This window comes from Zootermopsis nevadensis, unplaced genomic scaffold, assembly GCF_977971745.1.
Source record: "Zootermopsis nevadensis isolate Lab colony 2312 unplaced genomic scaffold, Znev_1.0 Znev_ptg000011l, whole genome shotgun sequence".
In the NCBI taxonomy this organism is placed as follows: domain Eukaryota; kingdom Metazoa; phylum Arthropoda; class Insecta; order Blattodea; family Termopsidae; genus Zootermopsis; species Zootermopsis nevadensis.
Genome location: NW_028259143.1, coordinates 16,987,751 through 17,008,700, shown reverse-complemented (window position 1 = coordinate 17,008,700; position 20,950 = coordinate 16,987,751). Strand labels below are relative to the sequence as shown.

At 36.0% G+C, this 20,950-nt stretch overlaps 2 protein-coding genes across 4 annotated transcripts in view; both read right to left on the bottom strand.

Annotated features, from left to right (window-relative positions):
• Dhc16F (Dynein heavy chain at 16F) overlaps positions 1-65 on the bottom strand; it is an 83,765-nt gene extending 83,700 nt beyond the window's left edge. Inside the window, exon 1 of the mRNA XM_087347470.1 lies at positions 47-65. The gene's annotated coding sequence lies outside the window, so the exon portion shown is untranslated. The remainder of the gene's footprint in view (positions 1-46) is intronic.
• Positions 66-1,546: 1,481 nt separating this feature from the next.
• On the bottom strand, positions 1,547-20,950 carry LOC110828818 (uncharacterized). Of its 3 annotated transcripts, XR_015534831.1 has the most exons (12): positions 20,496-20,950; positions 18,383-18,445; positions 17,708-17,749; positions 17,038-17,442; positions 16,155-16,351; positions 15,203-15,539; positions 14,666-14,783; positions 14,179-14,340; positions 13,588-13,953; positions 9,051-9,865; positions 6,623-7,397; positions 1,547-6,507 (listed from the first exon to the last, which is right to left on the bottom strand). XR_015534831.1 is itself a non-coding variant. In XM_087347472.1 (11 exons), exons 1-11 carry the CDS (start codon positions 20,643-20,645, stop codon positions 7,179-7,181), a joined length of 2,874 nt encoding a protein of 957 aa, XP_087203598.1. In that variant the 5' UTR covers positions 20,646-20,950; the 3' UTR covers positions 1,547-7,178. The 3 variants fall into 3 exon arrangements, 2 of the variants coding, with proteins under 2 accessions (XP_087203598.1, XP_087203599.1); XM_087347472.1 differs by having other exon boundaries at positions 1,547-7,397; XM_087347473.1 differs by having other exon boundaries at positions 1,547-7,397; positions 20,869-20,950.

Here is a 20,950-nt window from a genome sequence, read left to right as displayed (position 1 = left end):
GGTGCGCATGTTCTTGAATCAATTAATCAATTTTAAACCTGTTAACCTTGAACAAGGGCACCGGAAACAACCTTAATCGATGGTGACGCCATCACGCATCAGCAAAGGGTCATAAGTACAAAGCCGTCTCGGTATGTCAGCTCGACATTTTGAGCATGTGTCACGTTTGGTACCAACTGTCGGTAATTCAAAAGTACAACAGTGGACTAAGCTGTAATGGCGTGAAATCCGAACTAAATTACGTGAAAATCTGCTCACCCAACTTTTTTTGAATGACCTCCTTCCTTAGACAGGCATAACACATCTGACGGCTATCTGTATTATATCAGCCACGGTGTCTCAGCGGCAACACATTATACTCATATTCGTAAGATAATCAAAACAAAATCGAATTTCAATCACAAAACAGATTCTTTTAATTATGTCGTGGTTTTTCTCACCTTCGTACAATAAGTTTAAACAGAAAATAACCCTTTCATCAAATCACCACACATTAATATCCTTAAACGCACCCAATGTCGCGTAACCCCTGACACTGGGGGCGTTAAGTAGCCAAACAATCATCGCTTTTTCTCTGGGTAAAGAAATAGGGTTTGGGGAAGAAATTAACTAAGAGGTAAGATTGGGAATACTGCGAATTATATGGACTTTTACATTAGCACGTTGGCAAAGCTGTTTGTACATATTTCTAGGTTGGATTGCTACACTATAAATATTCTAATGAAACTGTTTTCACTTGAAGTAATAACTTTCCTGGCTTTTTCTCTAGTCACATCCCCCTCCCATGTCTTCCATCGATTCAAAATTTCCGTAAATTTTACATTTTACTTGAAAAAATTTGTTATTTTTCTACTTCCCACAGGTCATTAGCGGGGACGTAAAATTCTCTGGCGCAGAAGAGAATAAAATTGAAGACAATATTGCTTTACGAAAGTAATGCTGCGTAAAATCATCGGCCCACGTGTACATCTAAGATCCATTAATTTAACTCCCAACAAAATAAATCTTACATGTTAAGAAAGGAAATTTTGTCTTCTGGCGATGGAGTAGTCCAACACGTAATGAGAAACATAAAATTCCCTGGTCTAGAAACTGATCATTCCCTAAACTGGAAAGGTCGTGTAGATCTCCTAAGCATATTTTTGTACTATGTACCCCAATAATTTGCTCCCTTCAGACTTTATTAATATCTCACCAAGTAGACCCTAACCATGACTTAAAACAAATAGGGAAACTCTGTAAGAGCTGTTGTTCAATAACATATGTGCACGTGTTAAATTGACCATAAAAAATAAGGAAGAATGCATGGTAGATGATTACTAATGATCTCCCAAAGACTCCAGTTTCTCCTAGTGCAAAAAAACAAACAAAGAAATATAATGAGTTCTTCTCAGGCTACCAGACATGTAAGGTAGTTTAATGAAGAAAAGAAAAGGTGTTTTCTTGATTAAACCACCTTACACGGCCGGTAGCCCAAGAAAAATTCATTATACCTAGTCGCCATGAAAGCTTCACATCATATATTCAAAATATCTGTCAACCAAAATAATGTAGAATAAGCCTTTTATTCTGAACATGAATTACATATATGAAAAAACACAAATTATTTCATTTACATTCACACTTCAGAAATCCTATAAGCTATCAATAAATGTATGCCCATTCCAAAATCTGGAGGAATGTTAATAAAATATTATGCAGTAATATGGTTAAATAAGAATATAATATCTATAATATGATAAACTTATACTTTACCCAAACCATCTGCATTCACAAATTTTATTACCCTTCTACATGCATTACAATATACAATATTACTGGCATTGTTCTGGATTTTTATAGTACCTGCAATATTACAAGGGAGAAATTGATAAAGGCAGAACAAAATATTGACATCCAAGTATCACGCTGTTACATTTCCACTATGAATTAAGATGAAGCATATTATAATCATTGCTGCATCCACTTAACTCATTCCCACAATGTTTTTACACACCTTCATTAAACTGTATTTCAAACAATTCATGCAAATGAATTTTTAACCGATATCTTAAAATCGTCTGCATTAGAAAGCGAATTTAGGTTATGGATTATTAAGAAACACAGATCTCGGTGTATTAGTATGTTGAAAATTATAAATATAATTTGATAGGTGGTAATGAATGAGGCTGGTTGTTTGATGAAATCACTGTCCATGAAATTCACAGATGAAGATTTTTTTATATATAGATGCACGGTTACTCCAAAGGGTGCAATAGTACGACAGTTAACATTTCAAAATATATTTTCTACAGAGAATTTACTGCAGGCATGATATTAGAAGAAAATTTCACAAAGGGATTAAAACAAAAATAATTTTTAGTAACAAACAAGAAATTAGATCTTATATCTTAATTGCATCATGCTTGTGTTTCAATACAATACTTTTATTTTCCGTCGTTTACACAAGCTTATTGTTAAAATCATATAAAATGTAACAATTTTATGTGAAATTTTATATGATTTTAACAATAAGCTTGTGTAAACGACGGAAAATAAAAGTATTGTGAAGAAATTAGATGTATAAGGATACTATAAACTGAGTTCAACTAAAGGAAAGGTTTATACAAGCTTATTTTAACAGAAAACATAACTTTAGTGCAGAGAAAGATGTCCTGTTATTCCACTAAAAGTCAGAAGGAAGAGATCAATGGTTACAATTATGTACTGTGCAGTGTCATTTAAATGAAATGTGTGGTTACACAAGTAAATATTCAAATCACTTTTAAAAAAAATTATCTCAGTAAGGTACTGACAAAATCAGATCCCAGCCTGAAAATGAACAAACATAACTGTAACACTTGGACACCAACATTAAAAGCACTGTTTCAGAGCTGTAAAGTCAACTTTATACACTGTACATAAGCAGTATACAGTAATCTAATGCCAGTGTTTCCTGGACATTACATCTTATATCCAAGAAATGATCGCATAACACAATTAAAATAAGATGAGTGACTATTTGAGAGATCCTCTACATCACATATAAACATGCCTTAAATAATGAATAAAAGCATGTACAAATAATTAGTCAACACACTTATTTATTAAGAACACAAATTGTAGCACTACACGTTTCAGCCTAGACGTCCATCTTCAGGTGCTGTTTTTTGGTGTAACGGAAACTTACTCGTGCGGGATATGTATATAACCTACACTGCGGACCCAGGATATTAGCTTTATATCCTAAAAATATCTTACATTAAGCTAAAATTATTCATAGATAAAAAATGAGAATAGTTAATTTTAAAAGTTACAAATGCCTCTCATTGGCTTCTTGCTGTTGGCAAACACTTAAAATAAATTAATTGAATTATTATTAGGGTATGGTTGGAATTTATTCTCATTCATCTGTGTACAATTTTGAACGTCCTGGACCCACGGTGTAGACTACCAACAAACATACCACGCATCAATAAGTTTCTGTTATACCCAAAAGTAGTACTGAAGATGGCAATATAGGCAAAAAGATGTGGTGCCACAATTAAAGTTTTTAATAATGAGGCATTTTGACAGTAATTATTCGTACACTTACTTGTTCACAATTTAACACACACAACGATGCAAACCTGAAAATTAAAATCTGTCCTAAATATTCATTGAATATGGATTATGCCATGGTATGTATGTGTTGAATTAGCCGCATTTCACTGTGCAACCCCAAATGTGTTATTGTTATATCTACAGCAGATCCAAAAGGTACTTGCAATCACCATTTATAACTTCAACCTATTAGCTGTGGCACTGCCGACAACTATCCTGATGGAAAACTGGAAGTTTCTGGTTGAGAATGTTAATGTTATTCCCCAAGAAATGTTCCTCTGAAAAACAGACTCAATATCGTCTGAATAATGAATCATATGATTCTCAATATGGCTTCCAACATAAAACTGGAAGGCAGGCGCATACCGTGCATCAGGAATCAGGCGCAGCACTGTAACACTAACTCATAATGCATATGGGGGATAAAACTGAACGAACATTCATGGTAAAATTTTTCTTTATATTCTTCAATATTGTAAAGTGCCACAGGAGAGAACCAGAGCGGAAAGATATTCTTCCGATTGGAGTACAGTGTTAAAAGAATAAATTTAAAAAAGTAAAAAAAAATACAGGACAATTTTACCAATTATTGAACAGAGGAAAAGAAAGTCTTGTTTCTTTGTTTAAGGCACTTCCACCACCTGATTACAGAGTGAGATGATAGCCAGTGTGCATTTGCAGTCAGCTGTTAAGTATTATTTGCGTCGGAGTCAAACTATATTATGGTAAAATGTGTTTGTAAATTTCATCATCAGTACCTGATTCTCCTTCACCTACCAAACTTGTGTTTTAAATTTTAACCTGGGACCACTACTGAGGAAGAGCTGCCAACTACAGCTCTTGCCGACACCAGAATCTCATCAAGATATCCAAACAAGACTAAAATTGAGTCCAGGAAAGTCACTTCATCAGTTGTCCCAAGAAACCAGGGCCTCAGAGCCACAAAATTCCTATAAATTTGTTTGTACAAAATATTGCTGGTGAATTATCTTCAATTTACAGATCCAGTTTAAAGTCTGAACTTTTGTAATTACTTTCTTGAAGAAATATTCATAATGGTACAGCTAACCCTAAGCATCACTGTACGAAGGATGAAGCCTGTTTTCGTAACTCACAGAACGTATGATGTTCACTTACCAATGACACAAATCTAGCTTCCCATTCATATGGCAAAAGTCAGATGAATTAGCTACTTATAAACTGCAGAGCTCATAAATTTAACTATCAATACAAATTTCAATTCAGAGCTTGACAGTGGCAAATGTGTATTACACTGACAAAAAGCTCTTCACACTACGATCTGAATTTATTGTTTGTTGTAATAATGCATACTTCACTAGCATTGATAGAATTTAAACTTACTTATCTCTAAATTCTGAAATTTCTGAAGTGATGTTTACCTGCGTGCAAAGTGTTCTTTCATAAATACTGCCACTGCACACGTGGTATACAATGGGACTCTATATGGCAGAAATGTTTTCCCCTTGCAAAAGTGAAGAAAAGTTTTTAACACAGGAATGACTTCTTTGCATAGAACAGACATCAGGATATAAATATATTTGTGTACATTACAATGTAATATAATAACACCACATATAAAATTCCAAGGATCTACAACACAACAGATAATTCCTTAAAGCCAATGTGAAAAACCTAAACTCTTGAACAATTCCAGGAAAATAAAAGCCAATGCTAAGAACCTAAACAGTGAACTATATAACATGCAGTCAGAATTCATATAGTACTAAATATTCAAGATATTAGTAACTAAGATACCATATGCATATATTCAGAATTGGCTGAGTTACACACTGCATCATTGTCAAATAATGAAATGCAAATTTTAATTATAAGCTTACACCCACTATTAAATATTATTTTGTCTGCAAAAATCCCTACCATTTCACCATTTGATCATACGACAAATATATCATAAGATGAAAGCTCTTCAATCCATTTTTTTTTTATTACAAACATATTTTTGGATGCTCATTTAACACTTTCAAGCTACCTAAATTTCATACTACAAGAAATCAAATTCTGAGAACAAAATTTTTCAGATTTAGAATCACAGTGTCTTAGAAAAATGATTTTTCAGTTTTGTGTGCAAAAAAGCTACATTTTTGTTTTTCAAAAATTGTATCCTCATGCAAGAATTAAATGAGAATGAAACATTTTTGTTATTAATGTCCAAAATCATAAACTAGACTCTGAATTTATTTTGAAATATAACTTCTTGTTTTGTATACATTTTCAAAGTAAAACTCAATAAAATGGAATAATTTCTCATATAATGCAACCGTTTGCATTTACTGCACTAAGACTTTTCCGTTAATCTGTTCATGTAGTCCGTTGAAGATGTACTGTTGCAATCACAGAAACTGGCTGTCTTTGAAGGACCAGCGATGAAATTACAACAGAAACAGTATAGTACAATCTCTGTTTATGTAAAGTGATTTTGATACTATTAAGTTTCCCATCTGAAATAGATTAGCAACCTAAAAGGTGTAAAATGTCATAAATAGGACTTCCACAGCTAATATTCTTAAAGGGTACACTGATGGTAACTTCTGACTATAAACTATCACAATCACAGGAAAAATTAACAGAAAGTCTAGGTTCAAATATATATTTATTATTCAAGTCTATACACAAACTTTTAAATTGTTGATGTTAAAATTTAAAATCACCATTAATATTCTGCGCCATTCATCGTTATCTCGATGTTACAATATTGCGCCTTATACTACTACATGTTTCAATGTCATAGCATCATCTTCAAGTTTTTAATCTTTAAAACTATTCTATATTTATTAATGCACGCTTTTCATTGATTGTAGATTGTAGATTACTGTTGTGGGTGTTCCTTTGATCTTCTTATTATTTTGCATATTATGTTGCGTATTATGTTATTTGTTCATTATTCTGTGAAATTATCAACAATATAATTAACATTTGAGTTATTAATATTATTTATATGAAAATGAGTTTGGATATTGTCATAAAAATTCATTGTAAAAGTATAAACACAATAACATACCAAGAGTTTGATGTGCAGTGTGTCCCCGTCTGAGATAACGATGAATGGCGCAGAATATTAATGGTGATTTTAAATTTTAACATCAACAATTTAAAAGTTTGTGTATAGACTTGAATAATAAATATATATTTGAATTTTGAACACAAACATGACGCATCTAAACTATAGAAAGTCTAGGAATACAAATAGGATTCATAATTATACTGATTATAGAAACTTTAAAGGTTTGCCATGTATTTCCAAAAAAAATAAAGGCTGCAATAAGTATATGAAGAACTCTACTATACAGAAACAGAAAATAAACCTGAAATGACACGGCATCAGCCAGTTATTTCGATATAAATCATGACAACTAAGGAATTACATAACTAAACATATTTCAGCCAAAACACTCTCATCCAGACTACTACATTATATCAAAACTAAGTCTAATGCCCAAAATTAAAATTATCAGTAACTAATATATAAACACGCTGTAGTTAGCAGATTAGTGGTGTGCTTTGACAACATGGCTATTCATGACTAATATAGATGTACAGAAGCAAAGCGTCAACACTTAGTGCATCTGATTATCATCAGCAAAGTGGGATTTGTTACTCAGGAGTTCAGCAACGACTTGTTCCATGTCATTGTCATAGCGTTGGAGTAGCAATACATTCAAATTTTTGTTAGTGAAACCCATTTCTAAAAGAATTTTTAAGTTATTTGTTGTTGACATGTCAGATTGTGATGACAAATTGGCTCCTCTGTCATTCCAGTGCCACTCTGCAAAATCCTGTAAAAAAGAATTTAACTTTTACAATAACATGACTTTCATTATTAATGATATGCTATAACAAAATTTCATTCATCTTTCTTCTCATACCACTTTCACATATGTGACGGATCCTTTCATATTGAAATTTTGAAAGATCACGAAGGGGGGGACAATATGTCAAAACACAGTTAATTCCTGTAACTCTTAAGAAACATGTGGCACAAAAAGAGTAAATATAAGATTTAAATTTGGTTTTTAGAGCCAAACAAAATGAAATGCCTGTTTTATATAATATTTGGCGAGTTTTTAAACAATCATCACATCAGCCATACAGTAAAAGCTCACATACACAATTTGTCACTGCAAAGAAGTTCGTCTATCTAATACCAATTCGCTGCCCGCTGGTTGGTGTAGCACACGCTACAGAACGTGAGTCTAATTCACTTTACAAAAGTGGTGCGGTGATCAGCGATACATGACACATTCTTGAGATCATTTATTCATTCATTCAATCATTTTATTAGCTACTTGCTGCATATGACTCATCAAACTTTCTATTTAATTTGATTCCATTTTGTAATATACTGTTTGTGCATAAAAATAAGATCAGGTAGCTCTGGCACTTCCACTGCTGATACTGAATGAATAAAATATATCAGTCTTACTTCTGAGGCTAGTGGTCTCAAATTCATGTGTAAAATTCTGAACACAATATAAATAGAACAGAACAAAAGAAAAATAGAACATCTATAATACTGATCTGTTTTATTTATTATTTATTTAGTGTTCTGTCTGACGACAGGTCCATATGAACAGGATCCTTCCATCCTTTTCTCGAACTGGGACCTGTTCATATACGTTCTTGGCAGATGATCCAAAAGTGGTTTGCCATTGCCTTCTTCTGTGTGTGAATTCAGTAATTGTTGGGATGCCACGGAGAAACCGGGGAAGCCCCCAGAGGAAAACTCCGTGTTGCCTAAACCACGGCCTTGCCCAACACAAGTTATAAATTCGGGCACCGCCGGGAATCGAACCCGAGACCCCAGGATTACAAGCCCAGACTACTAGGATCAACTTCTTCGCAATGCTCACATCACCTTCTCTGTTTGCATACAGAATTAAAGGCTGAAAATTCACTATTATTATATGAAAAAGTATTATACCATAAAATTGGGCGGGGGAGTTGAACAGATCTACATTTCAATCATATACTGGCTACTATTTCAAAATTGTAATATTTTTAATCAAATAAATGAAAAAGGAACTTATAATGCCTATCAACATGACAAATAAGTTGTCTAGTTCCTACAGACACAGTGTCACTTAAGAGGAAACCTCTTCAAACTCAGTAAAGTAAAAGACCCCATTTTTAGGTGTTCTCTAGAAACAGAAACAGCTTCACAAGTCCTTTTCAACTGCAAAACACTAGCTGAAACACGATTTTTGTCATTTGGACAAGTATTTCCTGAAACCAGGTGACTATCACGAGATATCGCTAAGCAAGATACTTCATTGCAGGCGGAGGGCTGCTCATGGATTAACAAAACATCAGCGATGGTTGCTTCAGTGCCCATTCCATTTACATACATACATACATACATGTAATTCGTGTGGAGGAAACACTTTTACGCATCACATACCACAGTCAGTTGGAACAAAATAAATAATTACCCCAGGTCTAGATCGTAAGTTGCTGAAAACAGCACGAGCTGTAGTGTAAGCCTGAGATGCAACATTAATCGCTCCATTGACAAGTGTCTCTGGAAGGATATGGACTGCTGCTGCAATGCCTTCTTGGGGTTGATTCGGAGATGAGGCCTCTGCTGTGTTCAAAGATGGTGTTCGGTTTTCATGTTGTTCAAATCCATTTTGAGTGCTATGCGTTGGTGAAGTGGCCGTGTTATTAGATGAACTACCAGGTGTCTGTCCATTTCTATCTGGTTGTGCAGTAGAGCGACTCCTGTCAATTGGACCAGTGATGGTCGGAGAGCCAGCTGTTGAGTGGAGTGAAGGTTTCCTTCCGTTAGTTTGGTCATGTTTAGTTTCCCCTCTTTTCCCCTGATTCTGGGGAGGCTCCAAATCAGTCATGGAGCTGCTCTTTGACGAATGAGCATTCATATCCGAGTTATCAACAAATGTATTATTATAATGGTTACTGCTATGACTTGTCCATACAAAATCCACTGGCATACAATGACCTGCCATATCCACAGCATAAACCTCATTCCTTGAAGGCATCACATATTCAGTTCCCCCATGTGATGAGGGATCGTCATGTGAGGAGGTTTCAATACTCATTTCTGGTACTGGACTGTCTTCTACTTCACAGTTAGAGTTCTGTCCATTATTTGCTGTTCCAAAATCTGTGTTCACAGTGCACGAAGCATCTGGCATACTGCTAGGTACAGTATCAAGTATATCTGTTTCTGATTCAATCTGCACGTCATGTGTATCATTCTGTGACTTTTCCACCTGAGGTACTGCATCTGTAAGTACAGAGAACAAAAAAAAAATGATGTAAAATTGATGACGCACGTAGCATAATTCACCAAAGTCAGTTACAGCTGCGCATTCAGCCACAGTTTTCTCATGAGGCTAACTGAGGTGTAAGCAAGATAGCAGGCGCTGTGGTAACCTAACACTCGGCATGCACGTCTGCACTGGCAGATACCCCACAACTGGTTAGCAGCAAAATATCTGTACCTTGTTTATGTGGCGATGAACACACCATCAACAGTAATTTCATATATGTGCATTTTACATATTTAACAAACATTTTATATACATTTCAAGGTCTCATTTACACATATCAACAAAATATATTATAAACAATAAGTGTTGGCATTAATTTATTTTTAGGTTGTCACAGAATGATTATCAAGTGCAAAGTCCTATGCAACAAAAAAAGTGAAACGTATTTCATTATGACAGCACAATAATATGATGTGTACTCTTGTCTATTCTATGTCGGAACCTGCGGCACACCCTGCGTAGGTACAGACAGGGTCCCTTCAACATAACCACAAGTGTGTACATGCTACTTCTACATACATAGCCAACAATCAAGGGAATTAACCCTTCAGGGCTACGCAGAATAGGTATGTACCATTAGATAGTGTATATGGTTGCCTGAATGGGACTACGTTGTCCTGTTACGTCATGCTATTATGAAAAAGTTATACAATCAAATGAACAGCACTGTATGTTTCTAAAATGCTTCTAAGGCTTCACAGACTGTCAGAGACTTCTTGTAATTGAAACAACAACTTTAAGAGATGAGTTTTTGTAATATCACCCTCCGTAGAAAAAAAAATTGCGTAGTGCAGACCACATCCTTGTCCATACTCCATCTGTACAAATATTACATATAACAAGTGTATTTTCTGGGAGGAAGTGATCATAGTTTATTTAAATGTTTTACCTGATCATTCACTCGGAGTGATTGGGGAAAACCACAAGAAATCCTGTCAGGGTAGTCCGTGCCATGTTCGAGATTCAATTTGGGCACTACTCTTACACAAGTCAGAATGGTAATCACTTGCTTGGCTCAACACTAGAAGCTTTCTTCCTTTTCGTATGCTTATATATTCCCCCAGCAGTACAAGCAAACAGAACTGTTACTACATAAATAACTGTATTAATATTAATTCATACAGCTACTCAAATAACAAGGAGTGTTGAGTAGCCTCAGCAAAGAATTCTACAAATAAAAAGAAGAGCTTACTTCATCTGAACCAACCATCAAGAAGCTTGATCACGTTGAGAGTAATTTGTACTATCACCAGGGAGAATCTGATTTTATTACAACAAAAGTAATGTTATTCTTAAATTATGTACGACGCGTTAAGAGGTTTCTGCCACTCTAACTCATCTACTTTACAATATTTAAAAAAATAAGCAAAAGACATGGTATCAAAATTAAAAGGTACATAAACAACGCTGTCAGTCTAATGATTTAAAAATTCAAATAAAGTGGTAAATTAATTCATCCATAATACTCTACATTTTACTGAAAAATTATAGGATAAAATTGCAACGAATAGTCACTGCTCCGCACTTTGAAGGGTTAATGCCAATTTAATCCGGCCACGAGGCATGTGGATTCAAATTCCCATATCTCAAAAATGGTTAAGCATGCGTCTGATACAGCAATCACATATTACAAACTAACAGTGTTTAATAACTTTATAAATAAGAGTGAAATTCCATCAAAACACCAACAATAAATAATCAAGTCACCTTACAGAAAATATCTTCAACAGAGACAAATTACAAAACATCCGTTATACAGATATCACTCGATGTCGCAGAAACTACTGAATTATACTTGAAAAGCACAATCAACAACAGAAGTAGGCACAAGAATATAAGACATACGACGTTATGTTAATTTACGTAATACTGCGATACTTAAGATGGCACAAGAAGCTGAAACACGTTTGGTCAAATACACAGTAAACACAAAACTAAAATACATCATGGAATGCATGTGTATTATGATTAGAGCAGATTTAGAGATACCTTAGTTATCGTAAATAATTACCAACTTAATGGCAAGTTGCTAGAATCCCAAAGAAAACACTGGAGTATATATCAGATGAAAAGATGCTAGGATTGTCCAACATGCCGAGCCCCAGCAGCCTAAACCTTGTCCTTTAAGAAGGAAGACGAGGTCAAGATCGTTACGACAGTACGATCACACATGAAATACAGGAAAAGTAATCTGTTCAGGCTTGCAAACTTGAAAAAAAAAGACACTACTCAACTTTAATTGCTTTCATCTGGACTTCTGCCTGCAGCCAAAATGTATTGTTTCAAAAATCAGCTCTTTCAGCTATATCTGAAACAAAATATGCAAGAGACACAACAAACTACTAGCGGCTCCTACCTTTTCAAAGATACTTGGTCTGAATGTCAGCCAGAAGACTGGGTATTATTTTGGCTGGGAGTACCTGTTATTTTCCTTTACTGTCCACGTAAATGCCAGAACAGTATCTTGAAACAGACGGTCTCTTTGCATCCATTCCTTCCGAAATTCTTGCACATAATAAACCTCCTCTTCGTAAACTTTCCCTTTATGAAAAACAATCTACTTTCCGAATGGCCTACACAATTTTTCTATCATCACAAGTGAACAGCCAAAAATTTATTAAAGCCCAATCATACAAAAAATATGTATGTGTGATTTAACGGCTTCAGTTTATTTCCCATAGAAATACAGTTTAATTCACGTTGCACGAGTTCACACTGCTGGAAAGAATTTGTGGAGATTCATCGACAATCATCAACGTACAGTTGAAACAGTGCACATGCTCAAAAGATTTTTATATTGCCTTTAGTATTTAAAGTTACACGAAGATCCTACAGAAAACTGTGATGCGATAGACAAATATTAGAAAATGTAGCACGTCCATGAAATCTTGCATACATTCAATTATTTAAATATTAGAGCCATAAACATTTAAAAACATGAAGACGGCTGTCTTCTGGTTTGTTACGCCATGTATTCTGGTAGACGTTCACTAAATGTTCGAATACAGACGAAAGAATTATCCTTACATACAATTCTACTGTGTGATTTCAGATCCAATTCCAAAAAAATATAGTTTAATCAGTCTTTTAACACTTGATGCAATTTTTGTCTTCCCTGAAGGCAGTTTACTTGTTCCTGAAAGCTTTAAAAATAAAAAGAAAGCTTATGCATAATTTAAATTGCATAATGACGAGCTTAAAAATCTGTACTCCTCCACCAATATTGTCAGGGTGATAAGTCGAGAAGAATGAGATGAGCGGGACATGTAGCGCATGGATGCCTGAGGGGAAGAGACCGCTGGGGAGACCTAGCCATAGATGGGAGGATAATGTCGGGCAGAAGATAGGAGTTGAAGCAGACTGGATTTTGTTGGCCCAGGACAGGGTCCGGTGGAGAGCTTTGGTTAATTCGGTGATGAACCTTCGAGTTCCGTAAGCCATCTGGTTGGTTGGGTCCACTATCTGGGGAGCCTGAGGGGAAGAGACCTCTGGGGAGACCTAGACGTAGACGGGAGGATAATCTCAGGCGGGATCTATGGGAGATAGGAGTTGAAGGAGACTGGATTTTGTTAGCCCAGGACAGGGTCCGGTGGAGGGCTTTGGTTAATTCGGTGATGAACCTTCGGGTTCGGTAAGCCATCTAGTTAGTTATGCATAATTTAAATATAAAACTTACTTGACTTATCTAGTGGAGCATCACACATGAAACATGGTGGCATTGGGACTACAACAAAGTTTTCATCTTCTTCAGATTCTGAAGTAATAGAAAAAGTGACCGATATCACACTACTGAGATTTTCATCATCAGAGTCACTTTCATACTCTGCATTTCTCTGTCTGGCTTCAACTTTCCCGCTCTCAGTGGACGCTGTCTTATCTTCGTTGATTTTGTCATATGTGTCATCCAACCGAACCACACATTTTACGACTGAGGAGCTTGCCATTTGGTCAGGTTCATATTTCTTTCTCAAATCAACTGGCTGGTCTACTTTAGCCTTGGACATTTCTTTATCTTTATTATTTTCATTGTCACAATTTGATTCTGAAATTACAAAAAGAAAAATTACACTAAACATTTCACATTCACTTATGTTGATTGCTAATAAAATGATAAGGCAAATACGAAATTTCATTATAAAAATAGTTGATAAAATTTGCAGGGAGCTGACAATTTTATATTAAATGAAATATAAATAAAATAATATGTTAAAAGGGCGAGGGGAGATAATGAAAGTTAATATAATACGTTCTAAAGAAAACAATTTACCACGCCATCCAACCGGTATGCTGCTGGAAATGGGTACCATATTACTAACTTCTTGCTTTTCAGGTTCTTTTGAATCCACAACAACGGCACATCCCAACCAATGTCCAAATCTGACTCCCATATGGTAAAAGTGCCAATAAGATTCAAATGTTCCTGTAAATTCTAAAATAACAAAGAAACAAATTAACAAGATGAGAGAAAGGATTCAAGATCAACAATCGATGGCATGAACATGACGCAGACACCATGTTTTTAAAGAATAATCACGTAACCACGGCAAACCTGGTTGATTCTGACTTAAGTTGAAATAGAAATTTAATTTCCTTCATCAATTACTTAATTTATTTGCTAATATCAACAATTTATTTCAAGTGTTTTATAGTATCTTGTGTTAGTTAATTTTATCATGTTAAAGCAAATGTGTGGAAATAAAAATCAAATTTCAAATTTTAATTTCAATCCTAAACGATCTACATAAAACACTTACCAGGCGCCTGAAAAGTGACAGCAACTATGCCCTTTTCTCCAGGCATTAAAACAGGGCATTTCAGAACTGTTGCCGTAGGCTCCAAGCCAGAAGTTCCCCACGCCAACCTCAGCTCAGTCTGGACAGAAAATCGTTAATGAATACGAAGGGTTCACAGTTCAGAGCAGTCAGCATTTAGAGAAGTAAATAATTCTTAATAGAAATGAATTTATGATCCTCGCCCCCATCTCCTCACCCTTTCCGATTGTAGTCTGGTAGTATTTTACTGATGTTTCAGAGGCCCTTGATGCCTCCATCATCAGTACAATGAGTACACTGATGACGGAGGCAGTATGACCTCTGAAACATTGGTAAACTTCTACAAGACTACACAGGGCAACAGCCCAGAAGACAGAAATCTTCAACGTTGACTATAGTAATGAAACGCGCCGTCATTGCTATGCACATGTCAAACGGCAAGTCTGCAGCAACCAAACAATTCAAAGATTAGTTTACCCTTTCATTTCTGTGTGCATCAGTGGCATTAGCTTACTTTACCTTATCAGTCCATGGAAGAGTACCACTGTTCATGATCTCCCACACTTTAGTGAAACGCTCGCCTAGTCTTATATGTGTCTCTGCAGGTTTGGGTCCATCGCTAAGTGGTACAGCGTCCATTAAATATGTACACACCGGTCCATCGCTCGTTCTCTTCCTAGTACCTGAGCATGCCTTCTTCTCAAAAGTTTGATCAGAGCAAGGTTTAGATTGGAATTTCTTCTCCATTCTTCGTTTTGTTTTGTTCTCCAACTTCTCAAGTTTGGAGTCCAGTTTCTTTTCAAGTTTCCTCTCTTGCTTCTGAAGTTTCTCTATTTTTTTCAGTAATTTATGATGCCTGCAAATTCCAAACAGCAAGTCAATTTTATTTCGTAGTAAATAAAGCAGGCGAAAGATGTGAATTTTAATAAAAGAACAAATGAGAATAGAAAACAACAGAAATCTGTTCCTCAGAGTCGTCACATGAAACAGAATGACAAACCATAAATGCAATGAACGTAACAGTGACAAACTGGAAATTATATATAACAACAAACTATAAAAAGAAATAACCAACTTTTCGAAAGAATGCCTTAACACCAAAAATTGAAGCTGTTAACATAAACTGAAGCATAGGAAATGTCAAGATGTGTGCGCGCGCGCACGCAAGCGCACGAACAAAAAAATCTAATCCTTGTAACTGGGACAAGTCACAAACTTCATCCATCGCGATTATAAAAAGATTGGCGCATTCATCGCCCTGATGACGGAGGCAGTATGACCTCTGAAACGGTAGTAAACATCGACCAGACTACACAGCGCAACAACCCAGAAGACAGAAATCTTCATACTCACCGCCGTGAAAACCTCAAATCCTAAATAAAAACGCTGTTCACAACATTAATTATCATGTAAACATTTAACAAATCAGATTGGCTTGAAAATATCATATTTTCCCTTTTCTTCTACTGACCTCTGGTCACTGCCCAAAGCACCATCTGAAGAATCCTCATCAGAAGTCTTTTTTTTTGTCTTGGTGGTAGTCACTGATCCACCATTCCTCCCACCACAATGGCAAGGGGGATGGCAGTTCACCTTAGCACTCTCTATGACCTGTCTTGTGTTACACATCACATTTGCGGTAACTTCAGCTACAATTTCACTCTTGAACTGTCAATAAACATTAAACTATATATTACAAGTACAAATAATCACATTCAGTATCTGACGAGTATCACTTCTGGGCTTAATATGTTATTTGTATAAACAATAATTTTTTCCCACCAGTAAAATGCAAATAATTCACACATTCAAAAATAAATATATTACAGAAATGACAAAATTACTGGTTCCTCTACATCAGTGGTCCCCAACCTTTTTGTGCCTACGGGCACATGTGAGAGTTTATGAGATCGTGGCGGGCACCAACCAATTAACAAAGCCAAATTTTCTTTTCTCTGGACAAATAAGATATCGACACCAAATAATACACATAACATCACGACGTTTAATGATACAAGAAACCACCCAATCAAAAATACGTAGTTTTATAAGAACAATTATTATTACTCAAGTGAGAAGTTAGTGTGATGTTTGGCGCTGCATTTCATCGGTCAGTTTTTCAAATTTGGGAGTGTAGGATGATCGTCAAGATGGGCGTCAGTAAGTCGAGATCTGCGCTTTGATTTTATAATGTTCGTGGTTGAACAGCCTTCATTATTCAGTATAACCTCTTTCCGTAACGACGCGGGCACCGAAGAAAAGGCTTGGCGGATGCCATGGCGCTCACGGGCACCGCGTTTGGGACCACTGCTCTACATTAATATCAAACCCACAAAAAAGATTTAACAGTATACCTTCTGCATGTATTTCTTAAACCACAGCGGTGGTGAATCATCCTTCTCAGCTTTCGCCCTCTTCAGTTTATCTGTTTCTAACTTCATAACGCACGCCAATTTTTTACCAATTCCATTTGATATACTATGGTCATCAGCTTTTGATTTCCTTTCTTCTGTTGATGACGACAATGTATCTGATGATTGGGCCATACCACTTTGAATTTTATCTTCTGATTTTGCTTTGGATTTTCCACTGGCTTTGCTGTGTTTCTTTTTCAGATATCTTTCTGAATCAGTAATTAAATTACAGGCAGTAAATTCTTTTTGTGCCGACTCTGTGCACTGCGATGCGCTCTGAGGTCCACCACGCTTGTCTACCTTCAGAACAACCTCTCTCCCCTTACTAGCTCTTTGCCGTGCAAACTACAAAATAAGCACATAGGACTCTTAAAAAATGTGTCACGAGACTTGTTAACAAATCTCAAACATTCAAAGATCCTTAACAACAACAACAAAATTATTCACACCTTTACAAAGACTTTTAAATATTGACACTTTAATACAACAAATTACATTCACTAAACAAACAAGCAAAATATGAATCACTTAAATAAATATTATATACACAACGCTGAAATTCAAATATCAAATTCAAATCACAATTTAACAATAAGAAACTACTATTTACCTTCAAAGCTTCTTGAAATTCACACTCACTTTCAATTGGGAGCTGCAAAATAAAAATCTGTTAAAATACAGCAAACTTAAAAGCTTAAGAAATTAGTAATACCCACTGAAGTAAAAACAACGTTAACCTGTATAGATCACAAAGGGTTAAAATATTTTTTCTGTAATAAACGTATTTATAATCTCTGCAGGCATGGACTTAATTCTTAAATATTATTCAGATAAATGTTGGCTTTAAAGAGATGAACTTTAAGTATCATTTCAATTACATTCAAATACCATTTTATTTTATTTAGTGTTCTGTGTGACGACAGGTCCATATGAACAGGATCCTTCCATCCTTTTCTCGGACTGGGACCTGTTCATATACGTTCTTGGCAGATGATCCAGAAGTGGTTTGCCATTGCCTTCTTCTGTGTGTTAATGGAGTAATTGTTGGGATACCACGGAGGAAAACTCCGTGTTGCCTAGACCACGGCCTTGCCCAACACAAGTTATAAATTCGGGCACCGCCGGGAATCGAACCCGAGACCCCAGGATTACAAGGCCAGCGTTCTAACCGCTAGACCACCGTGGCGATCAAATACCATACAGCAATATAAACACCTGAATACAGAGTAAAAATTTAAAATCTATACAAAGCCAAAAATAATGTGATATACAAAAGTAAACTTACCTCATCACCATCACTGTCTACGTAAGTGACATAGATGTCTTCCAATGTCCCCAAATTCTGACACTAAAAAAAGAAAATATACTGTAGTAAATTCCAAATGTCCCCATCATTCTCCTATTCTTTAAAATGTTAGACGACACAGGAATTTTTCTTAATTATGAGAGATTTTCACACAAATGTTCAAGCATAAACTGACTGGCACAGACATGTACGGACAGCCTCCACGTGGCTATAGAATGTTGTGGTAACAGTAAGGACCAACATTTTACGCAAGTCGCCCTCAGCGTGCTCGCCACTGGACGCAAGGTTAGCGGGTTCAAACCCGGCCGAGGTCGAAGGATTTTTAAGGGTGATAAAAACCCTAGGGGAAGTAAAGCCAGAGGTCCCATGTCGCAGATTTATGGCATGTAAAAGAACCTTATGAGCATGAATGAGATGTTTCATAAGCAAAACTCGGTAGCCATTTCTCACCCAAGTCTCTCCTGATTCACTACTAGATGGCTCTAGTAGTCAAATCAGGATTGAATAGAAATTGTGCAGAGGCAGTGGGTTTGTCGCTCGCTACTCATAAATGCACGCATCAAAGACAAAGAAACCTCCCACGTGGGACGAGGCCAAGGCTTGACTTTGGGCTGTTACGCCACGGAAGAAGAACATTTTACACAAACACACTGTTCTGAATATTCTAAGTGCTCTCAGTTTTCTTTTTGCCTTCATAATAAAGAATTTCAGCCAAAAATAAGATTTTACTGTTCACGAGACCAGTCTTTGCATTACAGATGGCATTCCGAGCTGCAATTTCACACCAAATAACATCCACATACAGATACTGCTAATACATGCAACGTGCTCTACAACTGTCAAGTTTGACATTTTAAGAGTCAACCAGAAATGTGACATTTGAGGTTTTCATGGCAGTGACAATGTCGGTGATGTTCTTTTGGCTTCTGGTGCAATATGAACTGGCTGGTAGATGCCAATGTTTTGGAGGAACATACTGTCTCCATTTTCAGGGCTAAAGACAGAAGCCAACATTATGCAGAAGCATATGGTCTCAATCTTCAGCACTGAAGATGGAGAGAGCATGCTCCTTTAAAACGTTGGCCAGTCCACCCAGTGCCAGGGAAAAGGGGGGGGGGGGAGGCAACCAGAAATGTAATAATTTCATTTGAACATCCTAAGTTATCCAGAAAATTTCAAGCCAATGCTCTTTTAGCACTGAAAAATATGAACACTTAAATATTATATAAAGAAGGTTGGGCTTATGACAGTCTCACTTTGTATGTCTACGTGCTCTTTATATTATGAGGAAAGTTTGGTATATGGAACCTTTGCTTGTGTGATGAAGTGTATATAATGAAGATAGTAAGGTGTAGGATGCATATGAATTATCTTTACAACTCTATTCATGGATAAAATCTTTATAAAAAAAGAGTTGTCAGTGAGAGAAAAACTCAAACTTTCACAGAGTTCCTGGTAGATTACTGCATCCATCTTTGTGAATTAAGTCAGTCACCATAAACCCGCAGGACAAGGCAAAGTGTGTGGAGTGGTTTACTGAAATGAAATCAGACACACAGGTCCAAAAACATTTCAGAACAACATACCAAAAAATACAATTGATAGGTGCGTAGAGTAAAAGTCTTTTGTACAAGAGAGGCACACAGCACCTACAAGTGTTTGATAAAAGTGTCGAAAGGACACACAGGATCTTTCTTCATAATCCACTTACATCAACACAAGCTGCAGCGCGTGTGCTGCAAATCCCACATTTTTCAGTGCATCAGGTGTTAGGAAAATGAAGACAATGAATTTATGAGAAAAATCATGTTCTCTAATAAGGCTACACTCCACGTTTCAAGGAAGGTAAACGAACAGAACATACACATCTAGGAATCAGAACACTCTCATGCTACAGATGAGCACATTAGAGACAGCCCCAAAGTTAATTTTTTGGAGTGGTCTGCATATACATAGATATAAAAAAAGAGCAGATTTTACATTTTCTGCATGTTCATGAAAAGGTACGTTTATAGACTTCACCCAAATTGATATATGTAACAGTTTTACATGCACTACAACTGCAACAAACTCTCTAGTTTCAATCACTTACTACATATGATTTAAATGTCAACCAATCCAAAGATGAATCTGGTGTATCCCATATTCCTAAACTTGCCACATCCTCTCGATTATTTCCACCGGGTTTCTTCTTCCATTGTAACTCAAAAAGAATGCCGAAAGACTCTAAATCACTTGACATTTCGAATAAATGTGTTCTGTAACAACCCTACAGCTTCCTTAAGCGAACTCAATAATCTGTCCCTAAGGTCACAATAGTTCACTGCAGACAGACTTATAAGCTAAAGATTGTAATCACCAGTTCTAAAGACACTCCTCTGTGAATCTAATAAACCAGATGTATTTCAATTGCAGTGAAATACGCAAAACTTTTTACTTTGTAAGCAAGGCCCAATATTACGAACCATATCAAACAAAGCTGTATCTATATTCCGTTCGCCAACACTTACATACTTCTACGCAATATTAATACGCTATTCCGCATCA